Source organism: Paroedura picta, chromosome 15, assembly GCF_049243985.1.
Source record: "Paroedura picta isolate Pp20150507F chromosome 15, Ppicta_v3.0, whole genome shotgun sequence".
NCBI classification, from domain to species: Eukaryota; Metazoa; Chordata; class Lepidosauria; order Squamata; family Gekkonidae; genus Paroedura; species Paroedura picta.
Window position 1 is genome coordinate 19,665,371 of NC_135383.1, and position 24,176 is coordinate 19,689,546.

The 24,176-nt window shown below is 48.8% G+C and overlaps 1 protein-coding gene across 2 annotated transcripts in view; it reads left to right on the forward strand.

Annotated features, from left to right (window-relative positions):
- The window catches only part of DOC2B (double C2 domain beta), a 151,474-nt gene that overhangs the window by 79,753 nt on the left and 47,545 nt on the right, over positions 1-24,176 (forward strand). For both annotated transcript variants that reach the window (XM_077311226.1, XM_077311227.1), the window contains one exon: positions 6,243-6,352. In XM_077311226.1, coding sequence (XP_077167341.1) covers positions 6,243-6,352 — 110 coding nt within the window. The remainder of the gene's footprint in view (positions 1-6,242; positions 6,353-24,176) is intronic.

Sequence of the window (24,176 nt, forward strand, 5' to 3'; positions counted from 1 at the left end):
CTTCCCCACCCTTGAGTCTTGCTTGACTCCAGAAGAGAGATAACTCCCACCCACTTGGAAAACCCTTCCAGGGCTGTCAGGAAACCTCAGGGTGTCACGAAACCCTGGATGAGAAGGCCTTCTCTAATGGCTGGACCAAAGAGGTCTGGCCTCAGATCCCCTCTCAGACGCAAAACCTTGGGATGACCTTGGGCCAGCTGTGCCCTCTCAGGCTTAGCCTACCTAACCTCACAAGGTTGAGGGAAAGATAACATGGAGGAGCAGTGCATGATAGACACTCCTCCAAGCTCTTCAGAGGATGCACAGGATAAAAATGCAGCGTGTTTCACTTGAGCCCTGTGGCAAAAGGATGTTAATATTTCTCAGTGTTGTGGAGTTTAAACCAGCCTGGTATAGTGGTTAAGAGTGGCAGCCTCTAATCTGGAGAACTGGATTTGATTCCCTCCTCCTCCAGCACAGGCAGCCTACTGGGTGACCTTGGACCAGTCACAGTTCCCTCAGTTCTCTCAGCCCCACCTAACTCACCATGGGCTTACCCTTCCTCTCCCTACATCCTGTCTAAGAGAGTTGTGAGAGAACCATGACTGGCTCAAGGTTACCCAGCAGACCTCAAATGTCTCAAAACAGCTTACAGTTGCCTTCCTCTCCCCATATCATGTGAGGTGGGTGAGGCTGAGAGAGCTCTGAGAGAATGGTGGCTGGCCCAAGGTCACTCAGTAAAGGGGGAATCACACTCAGTTTTCAAGATTAGAGACCGCTGCTCTTGACCATCACACCATGTTCTCTGTCTGCTGACCGGCTGGGAAACACGGCACCAGTGCATGGAGGAAGGATTTGCATGTATGCTCTCCCATACAAAGCTCTCCCATACCTGCAAACTGAAGGCCGATATTATATCAGTAGAGTTGGATTATTATTACTATGAGTTGGATTATTATTGAAATATTGAAAACCTGTTTGGTATAAGTGACACATCATAGAAGGAAACAACCACTGATGAAAATTCAACATTGAAAATGGCACAAATCTAGAGTCTGTTCTGGTTGCTTCATTCATTGTTAAAATATGTTATACTGATTTTGATAGCCTGGGATAGGTTCTCTCTTTTTCCCTCCCCATAATAAGCAACATTCTGAAAGCAGCATCCCTGATCATGAGGAGGGAGTGCAGGCATGGGCTCTTTGCCTAGGTGCCATCCCCATAAGTGGGTGATCACTTGCAGTTGTGAGCAGGACTACCATGTGCATGATCTCCCTCTCTCCATGAGTATTCAGCCTACATGAGGACCAGAAGCCCTTTTTGATCCCTTGATATTTGTAGTGGTAGGTGTGAAAGCAGCTAGTTTAGTGACTCTGGGATTCTGGCCTTTTAGTTGTTTGATATCATAGGAACTGAAAGAACACACTATCTCTATCCATGGCCTTGAACAGCAGAAATGGCAACCAAAACCATCTTTCTCTTTTGGCACACTGAGGGGCATACGGACAGTTTCATGCCCAAACAGGCAATCAGGGGGAGTGACAGGGGTCAAGGTTGATAAGGGTTAACAGTTCCCAGGGAGATCACAGTCTTAGCAAGAATTTAGAGACGCTTGCATCATTGTTCCTTCAATAAAGAGGTTTTCTTCAACGGACCTCTGCTTATTGAGAGTGATCAGGTGAAACCTCACGGGAGGGTGGACTCTATAGCACTGTACCTTGCTCCCCATCTGCTCCAGGTATTTCCCAGCCCAGAGCTGGCAACATTTTTCACTGGGGATCAGGGGTGGGTTAGCAGACCCTGAGCCTCTTCCCTTCCACCTGGGTTCTGTGTGTACATTTGTAGATAAAGCAAATACTACAAAGATGGTCATAGTCTCCAGTGCTCTCTCCTCCAAAGGGAACCGGTCCACATATATATGCTGTCCCCAGGGCTTCATTCATGCTCTACTCAGAGACATCATGTAACTCAGGGGATGGGGGATGACATATGTGAGGGTTCCCAGATCCACCTGGCCACTGGTGGGAGATGGGGAGGTGGGTTGCTAGATCCAAGTTGGGAAACTCCTGGAGATGTCGAGTGGAACCTGGGGAGGGTTCCTACATTTTCTACAGAGGAACTGATCTCTATAGTCTGGCGATAAGCTTCAGTTCTGGGCATCGCAGTTCAAGAAGGATATTGACAAGTTGGAACGTGTTCAGAGAAGGGTGACTGGGATGGCCCAAGGGTTGGAATCCATGCATTGCGAGGAGAAGTTGAGAGAGCTGGGTTATTTGTAGCTAGGACTAAGAGCCATGGGTTCAATTTATGGGAGAGGAGGTTCCACTTAAATATTAGAAAGCATTTTTGGACAGAGAGGGCTGCTCAAAGATGGCGTATGCTGCCTCGGAGGGAGGTGGATTTTCCCTTGTTGGAAGTTTTTAGGAGGAGATTGGATGAGGACCTCTCAGGAGTGTGGGATTTATAAATCCCTGAGGAGGTGGGGGCTGGACTGGATGGCCCTTGGTGGCCTCTTCCAGCTCTGTGTGTAATTCTGATTCCAAGCTGTAGTTCTGGGGGATCCCCAGGTCCCCCCTGGAAGATGGCATCCCTACCTACCATCTGGGCCCGATCTAATACAGACCTGCCTTGCTTCCACAATGGGACAGCATCCTGTGCCTTCCAAGTATTCCCTTGAAGTAGGAGAGGAGCTATTGGCACAGACCGTTCTTTCCCTTCCAGCTGGCTTCTGTTTTGCAGGCCGACTGTCCCCCCCTCCAGCCTGCTGCTTCTGCCCTGGGATGTGTCCAGCATATGTAACAAAGCCACGTACAGCAGGCGGGTGCCTTGGGGAAAACCTGGCTGCACAAGAGCCATAGCTTAACAATGGATACCAAGCGAGCGATTAAGCAGACGACAAACAGGCACACGGGGAAACATGAGCCACCTCCACACCATCCTTCCGAGCGTCTCTGCCGTGCATTAGTAGCATGAGGCAGCTATGGATTTGTGGGGAGGAGGGGAAGGCAGTGGCATACTCAGAGTAGCAATTTGCTTTCCAGGAGCAATAAATTGCTCTGCCGATACCTATACATCTCTCAAAGGCTTGAGAATCCTGGCCGGCCTGGGCCACCTCCTCCCTCTGGCCTTTCTTGGGGGGTCGCTGAGTCTCAGCAGCTTAGCTGGGTGGACAATTTGTGGATGCAACAACAAGAACAACAACAAAACCACACAGGCTATTTGGACTTTAAAAACAACCCCTAATCTTATGCCACTCCTGGCTTGTTTGAAAGCATGCAGAGAAGGAGGGAGGGAGAGAGGGAGGGAGGGAAGGAGGGAAGGAAAGCAGGAAGGAATGGAGGGGGAGGCAAGGTGGGGGGTGGGAGGAAAGGAGGGAGGAAGGGAGAGAGGGAGGAAGGAAAGGAAAGGAAAGGAAAGGAAAGGAAAGGAAAGGAAAGGAAAGGAAAGGAAAGGAAAGGAAAGGAAAGGAAAGGAAAGGAAAGGAAAGGAAAGGAAAGGAAAGGAAAGGAAAGGGAGGCAGGGTGGCAGGTCTGGCAGGCGGGGAGGGAGGCAGGCAGGCAGGCAGGCAGGTAGGCAGGCAGGGAGGCAGGGAGGGAGCGAGGAGGGAGGCAGGCCTGGCAGGTAGGTAGGTAGGTAGGTAGGCAGGCAGGCAGGCAGGCAAGGAAGGAAGGAAGGAAGGAAGGAAGGAAGGAAGGAAGGAAGGAAGGAAGGATAATGCTATGATAAGTCTTTTGTCCTGTGCCTCCTGTGCTATGACACTTGAGCTACTGAGGGTTCAGTGCAAGAGGCTACCCCAGAAACCATGGGTGTATATTCTAACCCTATCTCATATTGTGCACCACTAACATCAGGTGTGTGTGTGTGTGTGTGTGTGTGTGTGTGTGAGTGTGTGAGTGTGTGTGTGCACATGGTATTCCTTTGAGCAATGGCCACTGGGACATTCCTGAATCCTTAGTAGTTGCCAAGCAACATCAGCTGAGGGGCCAGGGTGGGCAGCCTTTGGCATCTTGAAGAACCTGGGAAGGACAAAAGCTCTCTCCCCATAATTCATTCCCTGTTTCCTTGGCTCTGGCTGGTTGGCAACAGTGCTTTAAACCAAGGAGTGATGGAAGACCACCAGGCTCTGCTCCCTGATTCGTCCATCCAAGTGGAGGGTCAAGTCATAAGGCCATACTTCATGCCACATTTGCATGTCCCTCGGAGCCCCCACAGGCAGAGTTGCATTGAGCCCAACAAGGGACTTCTAGCCCCGTACATTCTGGACGCACTGAGCTGCAATCAGGGTATGAGCACTCTCAAACTGTTCAGTCTTCCTAAAATAATAATAATACGAAGGGTGTGCTCCTTATTGTTCCACCAAGAGCAAAGAGGTGGTGGCTTATGAGGAGAGGTTGTGAGAGTTGGGTCTGTGTAGCTGGAGAAGAGGAGGGCCCAGCTAGACATGTTGATGAAGGGACCAATGTGTCTACTGCAGCTCTGGAGACCAGAACTAGGAGACATGGGTTCAAATTACGGACGAGGAGGTTCTACTTAAATATTAGAAAGCCTTTTCGGATTGAGAGAGCTGCTCAAAGATGAAATGTGCTGCCTCGGAGGGTGGTGGATTCTTCTTCGTTGGAAGTGTCAGGAGCGTGTGTTTTTAAAGTCCATGTGAAGATGAGGGGTTGGACCGGATGGTGGTCTCTTCCAGCTTTGTGCATGATTCTGGTCCTGGATTGCATTGCCACTGCAGTGAGTGGTGAAGGAAAGGAAAGGCTAACCTTGCATGATGTAAACGCCATGGGCACGCTGCCCTCTGCTTTGAAAGCCAGAATGGTTAGAGGGCTGAACATGGATCTCAAAGACCCAGGTTTGAATCCCACCCCCTCCCTGCCATGGAAGTTCACTGGGTGACATCCAGAATCTGGACTGTAACCAACTGGCTACATCCTCTATTTTAAAACACAAATTGGGGAATCGCATAAAGCACGAGCTACAGGAGAGCAACCAGCAGGCAACCAGCAGAGGGAAGGTATAGAGGCTCAAATACACTAAAGGCGCCTGTCTTGTCCCACCATCACACCCACCTCCCTCTCTCTTGTTCCCAGGGATGGGAATTTCTTTTAAAAAAATGGCTAACACCCTGGAGCAATGAATAGGCAGACAAGCGAGCAGGCAATTCCAGAAATAATTTTTTTTCCAAAGTTGTAACACAAAGCGTGCCTCTCTAAAGTTTTCTCTCCCCCCTCTCCGAATCAGGAATGAGATTAATTTTTAAAAGTATCAAAGGACTCGTGATCCTATAAGGGGTGGCATTCAAAAAGCACTATGAAACTATGAATCTGATTCTATGCATAAGCATTTCAGTGGAGAAGTATGAATTAAAAAAAATTAGTGGGCATCACAAGACCTTTAAAACATGGAGAAAAGGGATTGGCTGCCTGAATTGACTGACAGGCGGAAGTGAGTCGTGTATAGGGCACATTGCTCTCTTCCACCATTTGCAGCAGCAGATGTGGAGGGTGAGAAGCGAGAAAAGGCAGCAGACAAAAGCGAGATAGCAAAAAGGTGAAGAGAGGTTGGGAGGCACGATATGATTTAGTGCTATGCCATTCAGCTGGCGTAACGCTATTTTTACTGATGTGCGGAAATTGCCTGTGTTTCCCTTGTGTTCATTGCAGCTGTGGATATTTCTTTCGGTTTCAGAGCAAGGAAAGAAAAATCCAACTCCGGGCAAACAGAACAAATGCCCCATTTGCTTCTTGCTGCAGGAAACCAAATCAAAATAGGGAGGTTCACACCGCAATTCAGTCCAACCCCTCCACTCTATCCACTTTGGATTTCATTTTGGGTGAAATGGCATCATCAGCTCGCACTCGAGCAAATCAAAACTTTGTTCCGGAGTCTTCCACTTCCTGGGCCCAGGGCTGCAGCAATGCCCTGGCAAACCTCTCCTCCAAACCCCTTGAAGGTCTGCTGCTTTATCCCCCTCCCTTCTGCCCTCTTGCCAGCCTTGGCGTGCTGCTGCTTATTTACAGTGCTTCAGTCGGATAATTGGATTATTCTGCAAACGACCTGCATGGTAGCTCTCTCTCTCTCCCTGTCTCTGAAGTCCTCCAAGCGCTGATAGAACCAGGCTGGTTGTAGCAGACGTCCTCTGTTCAGGCAGGGGCAGGGCACACGGGGAGGCAGGAAGTGGAGGAGGAGGGCAGTTTGTCATCTTGCCAAGCCAGTGACCCATCAAACTCACCAGCTGGGGTTTTCCTTCATTCTTCTTCTCCTAGGCAAATAAACTGAGGACCAAAACCTTGCGGAACACCTTGAATCCCACCTGGAACGAGACACTTACGTATTACGGGATCACCGACGAGGACATGATCCGCAAAACGCTCAGGTGAGGAAGAGCTGTTGCTATTTGTTTCTAGCAAGCCATATAAGAGGGATGTTTGAATCTGTCTCCCCTGTTTTGTTTCCCAGCTGGTGGAGAATCTTGGTTTCTCTGATGCCTTTTAAATGTCTTTTTTTTGGGGGGGGTGCAACTGGCACAAAAATATGGGCTGTATTTATAACTCGCTTCTCACTACCTGAAGGCGTTCCCAAGTGGCTTACAAACACCTTTCCCTTCTTCTCTCTGCAACATAGACCCTGGGAGGTAGGTGAGGCTGGGAGAGTTCTAAGAGACCTGCTCTTCCAGAAGAGCTCTAGGAAACCCATCATTGACCCCATTTGGCTGCATGGGGAGGAGTGGGGAATCAAACCCAGTTCTCCAAGAAGAAGAAGAGTTGGTTTTTATTCCCCTGCTTTCCACTTCCCGGAGGCTCACTATTGCCTTCCCTTCCTCTCCCCACAACAGACCCCCTACGAGGTAGGTGAGGTGGAGAGAGCTCTGACAGGACTGCTCTGTGAGAAATGCACTATCAGGGCGGTGACGAACCCAAGGTCACCCAGCTGGCTGCATGTGGAGGAGGAGCGGGGAATCAAACCCGGCTCATCAGATTAGAAGCCACTGCTCTTCACCACGACACCAGGCTGGCTACCCAGATGAGAATCTGCTGCCCTTAACCACAACATCAGTTAGGCGTGGGATTGTGTTCTATCCACTTCATCTGAGAGAAGTATAAGTTTGCCAGAGCTGTTTGGGAATATGGGCAGATAAGGGAAGGGAAGGGAAGGGAAGGGAAGGGAAGGGAAGGGAAGGGAAGGGAAAGGGAAGGGAAGGGAAGGGAAGGGAAGGGAAGGGAAGGGAAGGGAAGGGAAGGGAAGGGAAGGGAAGGGAAGGGAAGGGAAGGGAAGGGAAGGGAAGGGAAGGGACGGGAAGGGAAGGGAAGGGAAGGGAAGGGACGGGAAAGGAAGGGAAGGGAAGGGAAGGGAAGGGAAGGGAAGACATGTTTAACAAAGCTGCCCATCGATTCCAGAAGGGGTACTCAGGGACTGGGTAGGAAGTCTTGCTGAGCATGTTTTTAAAATGGGGAAATGGATGACTCCTTCCTGCACACTATGTGCAGCTGAGAGCATGGGGTGATAGAAGGAGTTGTGGTCATGCATTACGTTGCAGGAACATTCTGCCAGAGGTAGTGTGGCACATCAAGGCTATGCTGCCCTTGGTGATATGGTTGGTTAAGGCTCCTTCAGGGGGAAGTGGGGACAAAAATCTCACAGGTATTAGATACAACACATGGCACGCACCTCTTATGATCCGTATCTTCGATGGGCCGTTAAAAAGGACTTGACAAATTCGTGAGGGGCTAGGTCTGCTGATGACCATTAACCGTGACAGCTACATGGAACCTCCATATTCCAAGACACCCAAGCCTACTTTCAATCCACTTTGCAGCTGGGTTTTACTGTGGGAAATGGCAAAATCCACTTGGAAACAGTCTCTGGAGTGGACGGAAACTGCATTATTTAGCATGTGTGAAAGTGCCCAGTTCCGCTGAATTCCAGAGACAACCATGGGGGTGGGGATTTCCCTTCAAAACTGGGAGGAATAAATGTGCCAGTTTCATGTCTTTTTGATTCAGTTTCACTTCCCTGCTGGTTTTGTAGATTAATTTATGTTATGTATGCAAGTTGCATGGATTTTATAGCCATTTATACATTGCATATCATTTCAGTGTGTCATAGAATGATAGAATCATAGAGTTGGAAGGGATCTCCAGGGTCATCTAGCTCAACCCCTTGCAGAATGCTGGAAATTCACAGCTACCTGCCCACCAGTGACCCCAAATCCATGCCCAGATGATGCCCTTCTGCCCACCCACTTAGATTCTGCCTAAGGTCATGTAATTAGCATATCTGTCAGATGTTTATCTAGCCTTTGCTTAAAAACTTCTCACGACCTCCGGAGGAAGCTTGTTCCACTGAGGAACTGCTGTAACTTTCAGGAACTTCTTCCGGATGTTCAGCCAAAAATTCTTTTGAATTAATTCCAACCCATTGGTTCTGGTCCAACCCTCTGGGGCCACAGAAAACAACTCCACCTCATCTTCTCTGTGACAGCCCTTTCAATAAGCCTATCAGATCACCTCTTAGCCATCATCTTCAGGTTAAACAGACCCGGCTCCCTCAACCTTTCCTCTTATTAGTCTCCAAATGCCTCACCATTTTCGTTGCTCTCCTCTGGACATGCTCCAGTTTGTCTATATCCTTCTTCGATTGTGGTGCCCAAAACTGAACACAGGACTCTAATTGAGGTCTAACCTCATGTGATCTGGAACCTAATCTTCTTGTGATATAGCCCCAAATCCCATTTGCCTTTTTAGCCACCGAGTCACACAGCTGACTCATGGCTTAGTAGACCATGTGTGCGGTCTACTAAGGCCCCTCGATCCTTTTTGCATGTACAACTGCCAAGACAGGTCTCCCCCACCCTATAAAGCTGCATGTGATTTTTTTTCTACCAAAATTTAATTTGTACGTATCATAAAGTATCTACAGAAAGTCATATATGGGTTCGCTGTATTTTATTTTCATGGCCATAGGCCTTTACAGAATAGCAACAGGCAGAGCTCACTGTACAGGCAGAAATGTGTACATTGCAATGGGAGAAGTTAAGTGAAAGGAAATAAGAAGGAGCATGAAAATAGCCCGCGTGACATAGTGCTTAAAAGCGGCAGATTTTAATCCGGTGAGCCGGGTTTGATTCCCCACTCTTCCACATGCAGCCACATGGGTCACCTTGGGCTTGTCACAGTCATGTTAAGGCTGTTCTCACAGAGATTTCCTGTCAGGGCTCTCTCAGCCTCACCTCCCTCACAGGGTGTCTGTTGTGGGGAGAGGAAAGGGAAGGCGACTGAAAGCCGCGTTGACCGTTTATGCACTGGAGGTTTCATGCCGGGCTGCAGGCTAGAGTTTTAGTCATGGCAGGTTGGCACACCTCTTCCTGCATCCACACAAGGGAGCTTTTGGCCCAGTGCACCTCATCTGCCCCCCCCCCCGATTTGTGCTCCTATATGGGAGCTGGGGCAGTGAAGTTCCCAGTGCATAAACAGTCTTTGAGACTCCTTCAGGTAGAGAAAAGCGGCATATAAGAACCAACTCTTCTTCTTCTTCAGTAATCTCAGGGCTCTCTCAGCCTCACCTGCCTCACAGGGTGTCTGTTGTGGGGAGAGGAAAGGGAAGGCGAATCTAAACCGCTTTGAGACTCCTTCGGGGAGAGAAAAGCAGCATATAAGAACCAACTCTTCTTCTTCTTCAGTAATATCAGGGCTCTCTCAGCCTCACCTCCCTCACAGGGTGTCTGTTGTGGGGAGAGAAAGGGAAGGTGGTCATCAGCCGCTTTAAGACTCCTTCAGGCAGTGAAAAGATGGGGTATAAAAAACAACTCTTCCTCTAAAGAATCACAATTTTGCTTTGCAAGTAGGAGAAGCTAACCTAATCTCACCTGCTTGCAGGTATCCCAGAAGCCAAAGTTAGCAATGATTGACTAGACAATGTATGCCTTTAGCCTGGGGACCCTTCCCTTTCTAAATGAAATGAATGTCTCAGAGATTGTGACACTTTGTTTATTTGGGGGATGAGGAATTCTGAGTCACGGGCTGACGGAAGGCAACAACTCCTCTCCTGTCCCTCTTTCGGCTTGGCTCCTTCCATGTTCCGAACGGCTGATGCCTCATTCGCTCCTTGGCATCTCTCTGCGTTCTTGCAGTTCCATTCCAATTCTTGATAGAGCTATTAAAATCCCCTTTTCTCTCTCCGGCAGATCAGGAAGGCATTGTTATTTATCAAGGGCCATGATTTGCACGCGCTTCCTTCTCCTGCATCCATCACCCCCCCTTCCTGTGACAGGCCACTTGATTTATAAGCCACCTGGATGGGGGAGGGCTTGGGGGGGGGATCTCTTGTAGGCACTTCATCACCTTCAGTGCTCACCCTTCATGAGCTGCCTCGGAGCGAGCCAGCCACAGGGAAGCTGGGGTCAACCCTCCATTTCCTTCTGAAATCTGCCAAGTTTTTTATTTTTTTTTAAATTTTGCTTCTAGTGAGGAAACAGTCAATAGATTACTGATCCCGAGGATTAGAAGTATATTAGATTTTTAGGCAGGCCAAGCAGATGCAGCATACTAGGGCTGGTTTCTGTAGACTGTGTAATGTATGAGCATTGGAAAAATCCATGTAACTCCTCTCGCTCCGCATAAATTCTCCTGCAGTTTTCTTCTTCTAAGGTTGCAAGGGCTATGTGACCATTTCAAAACCTAGTGGTTGATTAGAAAGTTGCTCCAACCGACCCATCAGTGTTTTATTTAAAAACTGGATGAGTTTTAATACAATCATTTCTATCATTTGCTTGATGACTTTTCAGCCTTTCCTTCAGGAGGGCACATGTGCTTCTCCCTTCCCTAGCATTTCCCCCTAAACCTGGCTTTTTCAACTAGGGTTTTGTGAAGCCCAGGGGGTTTCTTGACGGCCCTGGAAGGGTTTCCCAAATGGGTAGGAGATCATTCATTTTTATATATTTTTTTAAAATTTAAATGTTCATTGGGAGATAGAACCATATGTCTTCATGTTGAACCCTCCCCCCAAATAAATGGCCAATGATGGGCCTGGAGGGGGTGGGGAGGGGAGGGGCCTCAGGTGGGCGTGTCCACAGATCTGCTTCTCAACCATAATCTGCATGATTGCACCACTTCTGGGGTTTCTTGAAGACTGAGGAATGTTTCAGGGCTTTCTCAAGAGTAAAAAACCCGAGGAAGGCTGCCCTAGGCAAGGCCATGTGGATTAAAACTCGTAGGATAGTTTAGCTAAGTCTGCAACTGAATTACTTGTGAGCCAGTCCCTTTGATGCTTGGTGGAACTTGATTCCAGTTAGGGTTGCCAACCTGTAGGTAGGACCTGGAGAGATCCAGGGATTACATTTGATCTTCAGGCTGCAAGAGATCAGGTCCCCTGGATAAAATAGCTGCTTTGGGGAGGGACTGCTTATGTCTTGAGAGCACAGGAGAATATTTCCATCCCAGGTATCAGCACCATGGACAGAGCACTGAGGGTGCGGCTTGGATGCAGCGTTATGGCAGATAAGGAGCTAAAGAGACGTTTCACCCACACCCAATAAAGCACATTGGATGCACTTTGGAATTGGAGTTTACAGGGTGACACGGCAAAATCCACTTGCCGACGGTGGATGAAGGGGATTGAAACTGCATTATTTAGCATGTGTGAAAGCGGCAAAGAGGTTGCTGGGAGCCCCACCATCAGGTCCGGCCAGCATTTGTGTACTGGGAATGGCCACCAGACGGTTTCCGTATTCGGAGATGCACCTCCTTTTCACCTCTCTTTGAATTTCCTTTGGATGCTGCAAGTCGACTCTAGCCTTTCCACGTTTAGGGTCCCCCCCCCCCCTCATTTCCAAGGCTGAAATTTGTGACATTCTTTCCGGGCTGAGTCTGGCAGAGGCATCCTCCCATCATGCTTCGCTCCCTTCCCCTTTTCATAAACTGTAGGGTTTTTTTTTAAATAGTGTCTGCTTGCACCTTTGTTTTTTGTTGCACCCCTTAATCCCACCATTCTGCACCCTTGATCGATTCCCCCCTTCCCCCAGTGACCTGGATGTAATTTTTAAAATACAAAACCCTGGGTTATAATGTTATAACATTATAATGCCACTGTGCAAGACTGTAAGACTTAAAAAAATAAAACTTAGAAACTCCTTTGTAATGCACTCAGCCCCCTTTTTTTAAAAAGGCAGATTTTTTCAGAACAGAGGGAGGGAAATGGTAAGCAAATTGTCATCTGCTGCCTTCCCCCCTTTTAAAGGAAAGCCTGCATGTCACCAATGAGTATTTCTCTAGCACTGGTCAAACCTCTGCTCAGAAGGACTGCAGGGCAGTATCTCCCCCAACGGTTTATTCTCAGGGGCAGAGTTTTTGCCGCGGTCTTGAGCCGGCTGTGCTTCCTCATTCCAGCTGCCATGTTTCATTGGTCATATGCACTAAAAACCCTTTGATCAGTTCCAAAAGTGCCCCAGATTAGCTGGGCAGATATGCATTATTCATCAGCGTGCATCATGCAAATGCGTCTTCCTCGTGCCGTCTTAGGCGAGGAATTACCACCCGTGCATGAGAAAACAAGGAGGGTCTCTTCTCACGGCGAATGTTCTGCTCTCGCACATCGGTGCCTCGTCTCAGAGCGAAGGGAGCCTTTGGCTTCCGTTTTTAACTTGTTTGCACATTGATGTGAATGTCATTGATGGATTAATTGACTAAATCTTGCGAGTTCATTGGTTAAGTTTTCGCTTCTCGGATGAGCGCCGCACCGGCAGGCAACTGCTCTGGCTTGTCCCTCGCTGCTTTCTGACCTGGTCTGGCAGAGGAGGGGAGTCTCCTGGGAAAGTGGCCTTGGAAATGCCTCCCTGGCATTTCGGGAGGCCGGAAAGGAGCGATGGGGAAGGTTAATAACGGACGGGGTGCGAATCCCAGGGCCGGTTGGAAGAACTCTGCAAAAGTGTACTCTTCCTAGTAGCTTCCTGGGACGGCCCAGGGACTAGAGCAGGAGTAGTCAAACTGCGGCCCTCCAGATGTCTATGGACTACAATTCCCATGAGCCTCTGCCAGCAAACGCTGGCAGGGGCTCATGGGAATTGTAGTCCATGGACATCTGGAGGGCCGCAGTTTGACTACCCCTGGATAGTCTTGGATTCTGAAGACGAAGAAGAAGAGCTGAGGTTTTCTGTACCCCGCATTTTACTATCTGAAGAAGCTTGGTCTGTTTAGCCTAGAGAGGAGACGACTAAGAGGGGATCTGAAAGCCATCTTCAAGTATTTAAAAGGCTGCCATATGGAAGATGGAGCAGAGTTGTTCTCTCTTGCCCCGGAAGGAGAGACCAGGGCCAATGGGATGAAATTAATTCAAAAGAATTTCCATCTGAACATCCGGAAGACGTTCCTGACTGTTAGAGCGGTTTTTCAGTGGGACAGGCTTCCTCGGGAGGTGGTGGATTCTCTATCTTTGGGAATTTTTAAGCAGAGGCAGGAGAGCCATTTGACAGAGAGGCTGATTCTGTGAAGGTTCAAGGGGGTGGCAGGTTACAGTGGATGAGCGATAGGGTTGTGAGTGTCCTGCATAGTGCAGGGGGTTGGACTTGATCACCCATGAGGTCCCTTACAATTCTATGATTCTATGAAGTCTCAAAGGGCCTTCAATTACCTAACCTTTCTCTTCCCAGAACAGACACCTTGTAAGGTAGTTGGGGCTGAGAGAGTTCTGAGAGAACTGTGACTGTCCCAAGGTTACCCAGCTGGCTGCACATGGAGGAGGAGTGGGGAATCAAACCCAGTTCTCTAGAATAGGGCCCGTCACTCTTCACCACAACACCAAGGGGCCATGACTTGAAATCTCACAAAAGCCAGTGAGATGTAGTGTCAGATTAGTATTTGGGAGTCCTGGGTTCAAATCCCCACTGGAAGATTGCTAAGTGTCTTTGGACCAGACCCCTTCTCTCTGCAAGATAAGTTCTTCTTGGAACAATTAATGCATCCAATGGACCCAATTACTTCATCAGCTTCCCCCCTTTTCCTCTAGTCAGATAACTTTTAAAGGTCTCTTTCACTAACTCAGCCTTCTCACCTGCCTCAACCAAATTAAGTCAGGTGATAATTAAAGAGAGAGACCAGGTCTGCTTTGACTTCACACTTCTCTTCAAAGTGCCCCGAAATACATTTGTCACTTCTTGGGTGTTAATTGGCTGAGAAGCCGGCCTGATGCATATTCAAGAGGGCAGCCGTTGACACATCGAGAAGGAACAATGGCATCGCGGGGGCTAATTCAGGTTAATGCTGAAGTCTGCAAGCTTGCACGTTTCACAGCACTCTTTGTCAGACAGAATCCAAGTGGAATCTGGAAGGTTTTGCAGACGTGGGCCCTTATTTAACAAAAAGAGTTTCAAATTTAGGGAATGCTGAGCTAGAATTTACCAGCTAGTCTTGTTCACTTGATTTAGGTCTCCATCAAGATCCAGATTTTCTTCTCCACTTCAGGAGTTACATCATTGTAGCTGGACAAGAAAGATTTGTGTTCTTGTAAAATTCTACTGTTAGGCATGGTTGCTGTGATTTGCTCATATGCGTACAAAAGCCACAGGTTGCACCACTTCTCCACTTCTTGACTCCGTTAGTGACATTTAGTTTCTTTCTATCCATATGTGTGTCTGCCCACTAAGGTTATACACCTTGCATCTGATTAAATTGGTTGAGATTATGGCTCAATAAACTCGCAAGAAGAAAGTACTTCTTCATGTAACGTATGGCTTGTGGAATTCCCTGCCACAAGATGTGGCGATGGCCACTTTTCTAGGGAATTAGGCTGTTAACTCCATGTCCGACTGTCAATCAGCAGACTCAGTGTTAAAAGAAATCTCTTTATTGGAGGAGATGGTGAACACGGAGCAAGTTAGTACCTTGCTACAACTGAAAAACCAAGCTAGCAAGTAGACTATACGTTTTCTCTAAATCCCCTCTCCATTTGAAATTAGGTGCGCTGGATAAAGGGTGAGGTTCAAACAGTTTTTTTCCCATGCAAAGATGCACTCAACAGCTTAGACACTCCAGGAACATTCCTAAAAGACACATCAGACTAACAAGGTCAAAACAGGAAGAGGCATAGCAGGTAATTAGGGCTCACTCTTAGGAGGGAAGCAGGCCTGGTCAGCAGCTTGGGGCAGCTCTCTCTCTGACTCCCATACAGCAGGAGCAATAGGACAGAATGAGGGCTCATGTTCAGTCTGGCTGGGCTCTGTGTGTCTCTCTCTGTTTCTGGCATGTCTGAGAGGAATGTGGCTATCATCCAGGGAGGAAGGGCGAGACCTGTAGGGACAGGGCCAATGCTGGCTGCACCCTGATTGGCCCTATTCCAACTCGGACAGCCGGACACGTTCCACCCCCAGGCTGTTTAACAAATATATAACCATGGATAAGGATATGATTATGTTTGATTATTATCATATTTTCTTAGGACATAAACCGCCCTAAACCCTTGGGAAGGGTGGTATACAAATTTAATGAATAAATAAACATGAGAAAAGGTGAACTGGTAACCCGTGAACGTGTGAACATGGTCTTGATGAACAGATTCATGGTGGAAGATGGGACCCTCAGTGACTATTAGCTGTGATGGTTAGCTGGATTCTCCATGTTTAGAGTCAGCTAATGTCTGCATGTGAGTTGCTGAGAGTCAAAAGCAAGGGAACTGCCTGGTCTCTGTGCCTGTGCTTGAGGGCATTTGGGGACATCTCGTTAGCTACTGGGGGGACCAGGATGCTGGATTAGATGGACTGTTGGGCTGGCCCAGCCGGGCTCTTCTGGGCTTGTCTTCAGAATTCCAAAGCTTTTGAATCACAGAATCACAGAGTGGGAAGGGGCCATACAGGCCATCTAGTCCACCCCCCTGCTCAAGGCAGGATGAGTATAAAGCATCCAGGATAAGTCTCTGTCCAGCTGCTGCTTGAAGACTGCCAGTGAGGGGGAGCTCCACACCTCTTTAGGCAGCCCATTCCGCTGATGAACTGGACTCATAGAATCCTAGAGTGGGAAGGGGCCATGCAGGCCATCTAGTCCCACCCCCTGCTCTGTGCAGGATCAGCCTCAAGCATCCAGGATAAGTGTCTGTCCAGCTGCTGCTTGAGGACCACCAGTGAGGGAGAGCTCTCCTCCTCCTTAGGCAGCTCATTCCACTGCTGAATTACTCTGAAATCCCCCCCCCCAATATCTAAACAATACCACTCTACACATAGTTTAAAGCCATTCCTGTGGCTTCCATCCTCTTCCGCCAATAGGAACCACTCGCTGCCCTCCTCCAAGTGACAACCTTTCAAATACTTAAAGACTTTAGCACACACTGGAGGGAGAGACTATTATTGCTTGAACTATACGTGCCGACCTCTCAAACTCCATTGGGTCTGCAGATCAATTCACAGCCTGAAAGGCCGGGTGGCCCAGCCTTCATGCTGCTGTCCCAGGTAACACGAACTGCTGTTTGTGTTCACGGAGAGTTTTCCCGACTGAGCCTGCAAACAGCACACCATCGGATTCTGCTGCAAATGCCATTCCCGCTGAAGCTGACAACAATTGCCCTGAGGGAATAATACAGCCCTGCCGGTTAGCTTTGTGGCGGGCGCAGCTGGAGCTGGGAAACAGGTTTTCGGGCAAGCGAAAACAGGCCGCTTCCGTCCTGCTGGTCCATCTTTTCCCAAGGAAGTGCCTCATACCCTGTAGTTACGTGGAGCTGGACATTGCCAGCCTTTTCTCCCAAACCTTTCTCCTCCAGGGAAGTTCTCCAACATTGCCTACCCTGCATTTGGAGAGACTGGGATACCATTCTATCAGGGCGGTTGACAGACATCCTCCCTCTGTTCCTATGGCAACGGAAGCACCGGAAAGAGAACCTAAAAGCCAGTAAACCTCTGACTGAATGCACCAAGACTTAAACAGGCTTAAGTTCTTTAGCGTGGATGGATGAAGGTTTTTGTGAACAGAAAACCCTGCGATATTGTCTGGGAGGGGAGGGGGTTGTGGGACGGTCTGCCTGAAGAGCCCGAGACTTGGGAAGCTTTTATCAGACTTGAAGTGGCTCGAGGGGAGAAAGCAATAGAACTCAGGCATAATGAAATGCATAACACGGGCGGTTGTTAAATTCCAATTGAGTGGATCACGTCTGTGTACTTTAAATCCAATCTCCTCTCTTTCCCCCCCCCCCCCAAGCATGACAGGGAGTGTTTTTCAGCTTGGTTTGGAGAAAGAATAGAGAGAGAGGGAGAGTTTTCCTCCCCCTCCTGTTAGGGAATACTATGAAGCTAAGGGACAACAGATGTGGGGCAGCCAAAGAAAAACAGATGCCTAAGCTTCTTTTTGTTCCACCTGAAATTTAGAAGATTACATGCCAAGTCAGCAACTGAGGGAAGGTAATTCCAAGGGGAAGGTGCCACCACATAAAAGGACCTGTCTCTGGGCATCAGCCGTCAGAACTTGAGGGCACATAGAATTAGAGGTTATAATGATGGTTTTAAAAGAGCCTCTTGTGGCACAGAGTGGTAATGCAGCAGACATGCAGTCTGAAGCTCTGCCCATGAGGCTGGGAGTTTAATCCCAGCAGACGGCTCAAGTTTGACTCAGCCTTCCATCCTTCCGAAGTCAGTAAAAAGCTTGCTGGGGGGTAAACGGTAATGACTGGGGAAGGCACTGGCAAACCACCCTGTATTGAGTCTGCCATGAAAACGCTAGAGGGCATCACCCCAAGAGTCAGACATGACCCAGTGCTTGCACAGGGGATACCTTTACCTAATGATGGTTTTATCATCCAGGCTATCATTACAAGCTTTGAAATGGGGGTGACAGTTCTAACGTACCAAAATTCATGGCCACCCTGTGCTGCCTCTCCCCCCAAATCCCTCCAGGATCTGTTTCTGGCCAAGCGGACCATGCCGCATCGGTAGATAAATTCCACAAACAACAGGACCACGCAGAAATAGCATGAGCAAACATATATTAAAGATTCATATTTATTATGCATCTGAATCTTGGCAACCCAAGAACATTTTTCCTCTGAATGGTTTCTCCCCCCCCCCCTCGGCTTGCCAAGATTCGGATGCAGAATAAACCAGGCTCTTTAATACATACGATATTATATTGCATTTTTTATGAGCCTTGAGTGTATATTGTTGCTTGCCCACCTGGAGCTGCTTATTGTTTGCTCCTCTGTCAATAAAGCAAATCAACAATGCCCTAGATAGCACACGACCTGATATAAACCACTGCAAAGCACAGTCGAACAGTCTCCGAGGCCAACCAGACAAAACCTCCTGAAAGGAACCATCTAGCACAGGGGTAGTCAAACTGCGGCCCTCCAGATGCCCATGGACTACAGTTCCCATGAGCCCCTGCTAGCGAACGCTGGCAGGGGCTCGTGGGAATTGTAGTCCATGGACATCTGGAGGGCCGCAGTTTGACTACCCCTGATCTAGCTACACCTGCCCTTGCTACTTCATTGTAGTCAGGTTTGATTTAAGAGTCTGTTTCCTATAAGAATAATCCATGCGTTTGTAAAGTGCTGTCAAATAGCTGTAAGGCGAGAGGTGAACAGAAGGGGTTTGTCTTCGCCTGCCTCTACGGAGCAAACCTGGCCTTTCTGGTTGGTCTCCACATGAAGAGAAACAGAAATGATAACAGACAGGTTGGCACTGCCATGCCCGAACCCCACAGGTCTGTTCCTTTGCTCGCCAGGGTCTTCCGAACAAACATGCCGAATTCTCTCGGGGTCTAGAATAAACCCGGGAAGCGCTTTGCATTCCAGCAGCTCCTGAAAAGAAGTGTACCGTTTCCTAATTTTGCGCTTGGCATGGTTAATTCAGCACGCACGCACTTCCCATACTGAAAGCAATATCACCTCCCCCCCTAAAATAAAATAAAATCCCCGCTTGTCCCCACCTGCCTGGTTTGCAAATCACATTCGCACCTCGTGGAGGATTGGTGACAGTGTGATCATGTCTTTTGACAAGTGTCAACACAGCTCTAATGGGAAACATTCGCCCCAAGAAATCCCTCACCTTCCAAAGCGGGCTAGTGGGGCTGGAGGTGTGGGAACGGTGTCTTTGGGGCTGAGGTGCTATTGAGGTCTCTTCCGTTGTGGCTTGTAATGCCAGAGTAGTTTTGTTTTGTTTTTTTAACAAAGGGAAACCATAGGATGCACAGTAATGGATTTAAATTACATGTAGAATGGCACCGACTAGATATCGGAGGGGGGTGAGGATTTCACAGTCTGAAAAGTTCAGCAGTGGAACTGGGTGCTAAGGAGGTGGTGAGACCCCCCTCACTGGCGGTCTTCTGTGAGAGTCTTTGAATTCTAAATAAGCAAACTCTTTGAATTAAGGTTTCTTTATTAGAAATGCAAGCATCTAGGTTTACGGCATAGTCAGTACTGACCTGCAAAACATAGGATAGGAAATTAAGGGCTTGAGGGGGCTCCCCCTCCCCTGGGAACTCAAACCAGGGACAGAGCAAAAGAAGTCACATTATGGAGATAACAATCCGGGCATCAAGGGGCAGGAAGATGTGGGAGCTAAGGAAAACAAACAGGGGGGTATTAAGGGAGGGGAGGTTGGTATGCGTAAACTACAACAGCAGGAAATTGACCTTGGGTGTCAAACGAAGGCATCTGGGTAACCTCAGGGCACGCAGGAGAGATGGGCACACTAAATCACCACAGAGATACAATCATGGCAGAAATATATGGGGGTTTCTGACATCTTCAAGCAGTGGCTGGATAGATACTTCTCATGGATGCTTGAGGCTGATCCTGCACTGTGCAGGGGGTTGGACTTGATGGCCTGGATGGCCCCTTCCCACTCTATGGTTCTATAGGAATGAATGAAACTACTTTATGCAGCATCAGACTCTTGGTTCCTTAGCTCAGCATGACCATGGCCCTCCAAAGCAAATAAAGATAGTTGTCAACAAATGCCAGAGATAGAACATGGAACTTCCTGCATACCACACAGCACCACACCCTGCATGTAGAGCATTTCCATAACACTGCTGTTCACAGATCTGCCTTGAGTCAGATCCTTGGTCCAGCTAGCTCAGAATCACCTGCTTGGACCCCCAGGAGCTTTCATGACCACCACCCCCCTCCACACATACACACTGCTCTGGATCCAACTCAGAAAGACTAGGCCTATTCTGCACACAATAGATAGTGCACTTTCAATGCACTTTAGAAGTAGATTTTCCTGTTCTGCACAGGAAAATCCAGCTGCCAAAGCACATTGAAAGTGCATTAGCCTGTGTGTGCAGAATGGGCCCAGAAGAGGAGTCCAGGAAGTGCGAAAGTGAGAACTCTGGGAGAGCCCAGAATGGAAGAAGACTCTGACTCATCTCTTCTAAAGGCTACCCCTGAAGAACCCGCAGGTGATGCTTCTCCTCTGGGATTCCTCCAAAGGGCCTCCTCCTGCAAAATGGCACTCTTCTGACAGGCATAAAGTTTAGGCCAAAATGAGCAATGAGACATCAAATTGGGCCCCCCTTTCCTCCTGTCTGCTTCAACTCCATGGGAAATTAGAAGTATAACTGAACACCAACCCCACCGATGAATCATCAGAGCTCTCACTCCTACCTTAGACTTTTAACGAATTTCTGGTCTCACGTACTGTTTTTATGACTTATAATTTTATGATTTTAATAACTTCCCTCCACTCTCCCAGCAACTAAACACCAGATCACAAGCTAGGGTTGCCAAGTCTGGGTTTAGAAATTCCTGGAGATTTTGGGAGAGGAGATCAGGAGTGGGCAGGATTTGGGGCACGGGGGGACCTCAGTGGAGCAGGATGCTAAGGAGCCCACCCTCCAAAACAGCCCTGTTCTCCGGGGAATCATTAAGAGATCTCCAAGAAACCCAAGAGGTCAAAAAGAAGAAGAAAAAGAAGAGTTGGTTCTTATATGCCGCTTTTCTCTACCCAAGGGAGGCTCAGCGTGGCTTACAGTCGCCTTCCCTTTCCTCTCCCCACAACAGACACCCTGTGGGGTAGGTGAGGCTGAGAGAGCCCTGATATCACTGCCCGGTCAGAACAGCCTTATCAGTGCTGTGGGGAGCCCAAGGTCACCCAGCTGGCTGCATGTGGGGAAGTGCAGAATCGAACCTGGCATGCCAGATTAGAAGTCCGCACTCCTAACCACTACACCAAACTGGCTCTCAGAGCAAGTTTGGCAGGTTTAACTATGTCGCAATGCTTTCAGAAACTCGTAGTCTAATTTTAAATCGTATGATAAGTCTTGTATTTATTGCTGTTTTATTGGTAACCTGCCCCAAACCTGTCAAGAAGGGCGGGCTGTAAAAATAAATGTATGATTATCACCACCATCTCTTTAGTCTGGAGATGAGCTATAATTCCGGGGGGTCCCCAGGTCCCACCTGGGGTCCGGCATCCTTCCCACCAGCCCACCAACATCTGCCTCTACCTAGCAAGGGTAGTGCAGCCGGTGAGCTTATGCTGAGGGAGCTGTGAGGACGGACAGGGCCGGGGGAGCCTAAGGAGGAATCTGCCAGGAGAATTTGCCCTGCAGCAGAATCAGCCATTGCCCCTCATCCTAGACCAGTGGTTCTCAACCTGGGGGTCAGGACCCCTTTGGGGGTCGAACAACCCTTTCAAGGGGTCGCGGCAGGGCAAGCAGTTAGGCCGGGGGGTGCCATCCACACAACAGCCTTGCGGGGTAGATCGAGAGAGCGTTCATCTGTCTGGAGAAGTGGAAAAGAGTGAGATCAGCATGGTGGGACAAGAGGCAGAACTGAACTGAGAAACCCCGGAAAAAACCCAATTTATATACATCAATAATACTGACAATTTATATACAATCATGAATAATGGATCTTCACGCCATTGGTCAGTTTCGGTTTAATTTCTGTGCAAGAACACTTGCATAGTTGGGTCGCGGCATTAGGAAGGTTGAGAACCACTGGACTAGACCTTATCTGTCTAGCAGTCAGTGCAGGCCTATGAGACACGTATGGGTAGTTGTCAGACAACACGAGAGTCACCCTCTTGGATCAGGAACACCAGGGGCCATCAGGGGTAATCTGCTAGGAAACGTGGTTCTAGGTTCCACGTAGAAGCTACAGGTCAATATAGAATGCATCTGATTTTCTCTTTCCCCTTGGCCAAAGCTTCATAAGCATGGCTCATGTGGTTGACCCTGCAGCATAATCATGCGCACAGCAGTGGGCATTGCGTAGACCAGGGGTAGTCAAACTGCGGCCCTCCATATGTCCATGGACTACAATTCCCAGGAGCCCCTGCCAGCGTTCGCTGGCAGGGGCTCCTGGGAATTGTAGTCCATGGACATCTGGAGGGCCGCAGTTTGACTACCCCTGGCGTAGACTCTCCAGGTGGCAAAAGCCATCCTCAACCTCAGGGGCATCAAGTTTGCTAAATACGGGGATCAGTTTAGCTCACTGACAACACTGTCGCCTGTTTTGGATAGGCATGGCACACCTGCCCTGCATACATTTGCATGTAAATGTTATAGTCGGCTCCTCTAGCCTTTAATTTCCTTCGGGCCCACTGCTTGCAGATTCCCCCCCCCCCCCCGCATGCCCTGTAAAGATATCAGCCAGCCGAAGATGTTAGACCTGTTGATGCCCGCGAGAGTTTACACCTTCACGAAGCCATAGTTTGATTGTGCTTCCAGCTGGGAACCGCTTCGAGTGCATCTGCAGGAGCCTACTCCAGGGCCGTTGGAGAAATGCAAGCGCTTGGATCGGAGCCAATGTTTGCGCACACCTCGAGAGGTGTACAAAATCGCCTGGGTGGCTGGGAAAGATTCATGGGGGGGGGGGGGGGTTTCCGCTCTTAGCATTCCCCACGCATGAAGCGACTTCCGACCACTGCTGTGCAACAGAGAACGGGGCCTTCGCAGGTTGAAACACTGTGTCGTGATACCACATCTGACCCAGTGCCTTTGTTTGATCAGTGGGGAGGGGGAATGGGGGGGGACACACTGCATCATCCTTGAGCAAACTGGCCAGCATTTCTCTGGGATCTTTGCAGTTGGCGGATGGGTGTTCCTCCTGCAAAGCCCCAAGGGAGCCAACAGGTTTCTCTGCAGGGGAATGACTGCGTGGTGCCAGATGCAGAGGCTGGTGAGATGGCACAGGTGGATTGTGGCATGAGGTGGGAGGTTCCCAAGCTCCCCACCACCACCACCACCATCACCCCCAGGTTGCTCTGGCAAAGTCGTCGGTTGTGATGCCAGGGACATCTCAGCGGTGCTCGGGAAGTACCATTCTGGACACGCAGAACGCTCCTTCCCCAGCCCTCCTTCTGGATTTCGGCTGGAGGCATCGCTGTCGTTCACAGGCAAATACCAGAAGCAGCAATCCAACGGTGTCATTTTATCAGCCTGAACGAAATCAGTGAAAAGCGGGCTGCGTCTGTTACCAGGGTAAATTAGATTAAATGGCGCTGGGTGGAAAAAGACATTTTATGATGCACTTTACTCTTTTTTGGAGGGGGTAAGAGCTTGTCTACCACTGAGAATTAAAAAAATAAATAAAGACCCTACAGTTAACAAGCTGCAGTGATCAAAGCATACACATCTCTTATAGCCCAGACTAGAAGGTCACTGAACTTGCTGAGTTCTCAATGGGCCATTTGGGGGGGGGGAAAGAGGGGGTGTTTTAAAAAATGACAAGCTAATTTTTTAGCTTGTCATTTTTTAAAATTAGCTAGTTTGGGGGGGTTGCGAAGGTGCCCCTGGACTCAAGGTTTGTAGGGCTGGAAGGAAACCGTTCCCCCTACAGTCTCTGGGACTCTTCGTTGCCAGGGAAGGGTTTGAGGGCTGGGGGTTTCCTTATTTGAAGCCAGAGCGCCTTCCCCACGCAGAACCCTGTTTGGACTGAGTCCTCTCCCAAACCTTCCATCAAATGATGTATTTTGCACAAGAAGGTGGTTTTCAGCCAATAACCGTTTTGTTCGCCGAGGGATTTTGCCAAATAACAACCTCATTCATTGCATCCGTTATGAACTAGAGCCATTTTGGCCTGCTCTGAGGGAGACTGCAGCTGCCGGTGGGGTATTTTTGGCTAGTTTCAAATGAAATAAATAAATCTTCCTTTTTCTAGACTGCTCATCCTAAATGTTGAGGGTGGGTCACTGACCAGTGGCAAAACGCTCTCTGAGGGTGGCTTATTCAGAGCAGGGAGGTCTCGCCTGACGCCAAATAATGACCAGCTTGCCAGTTTAA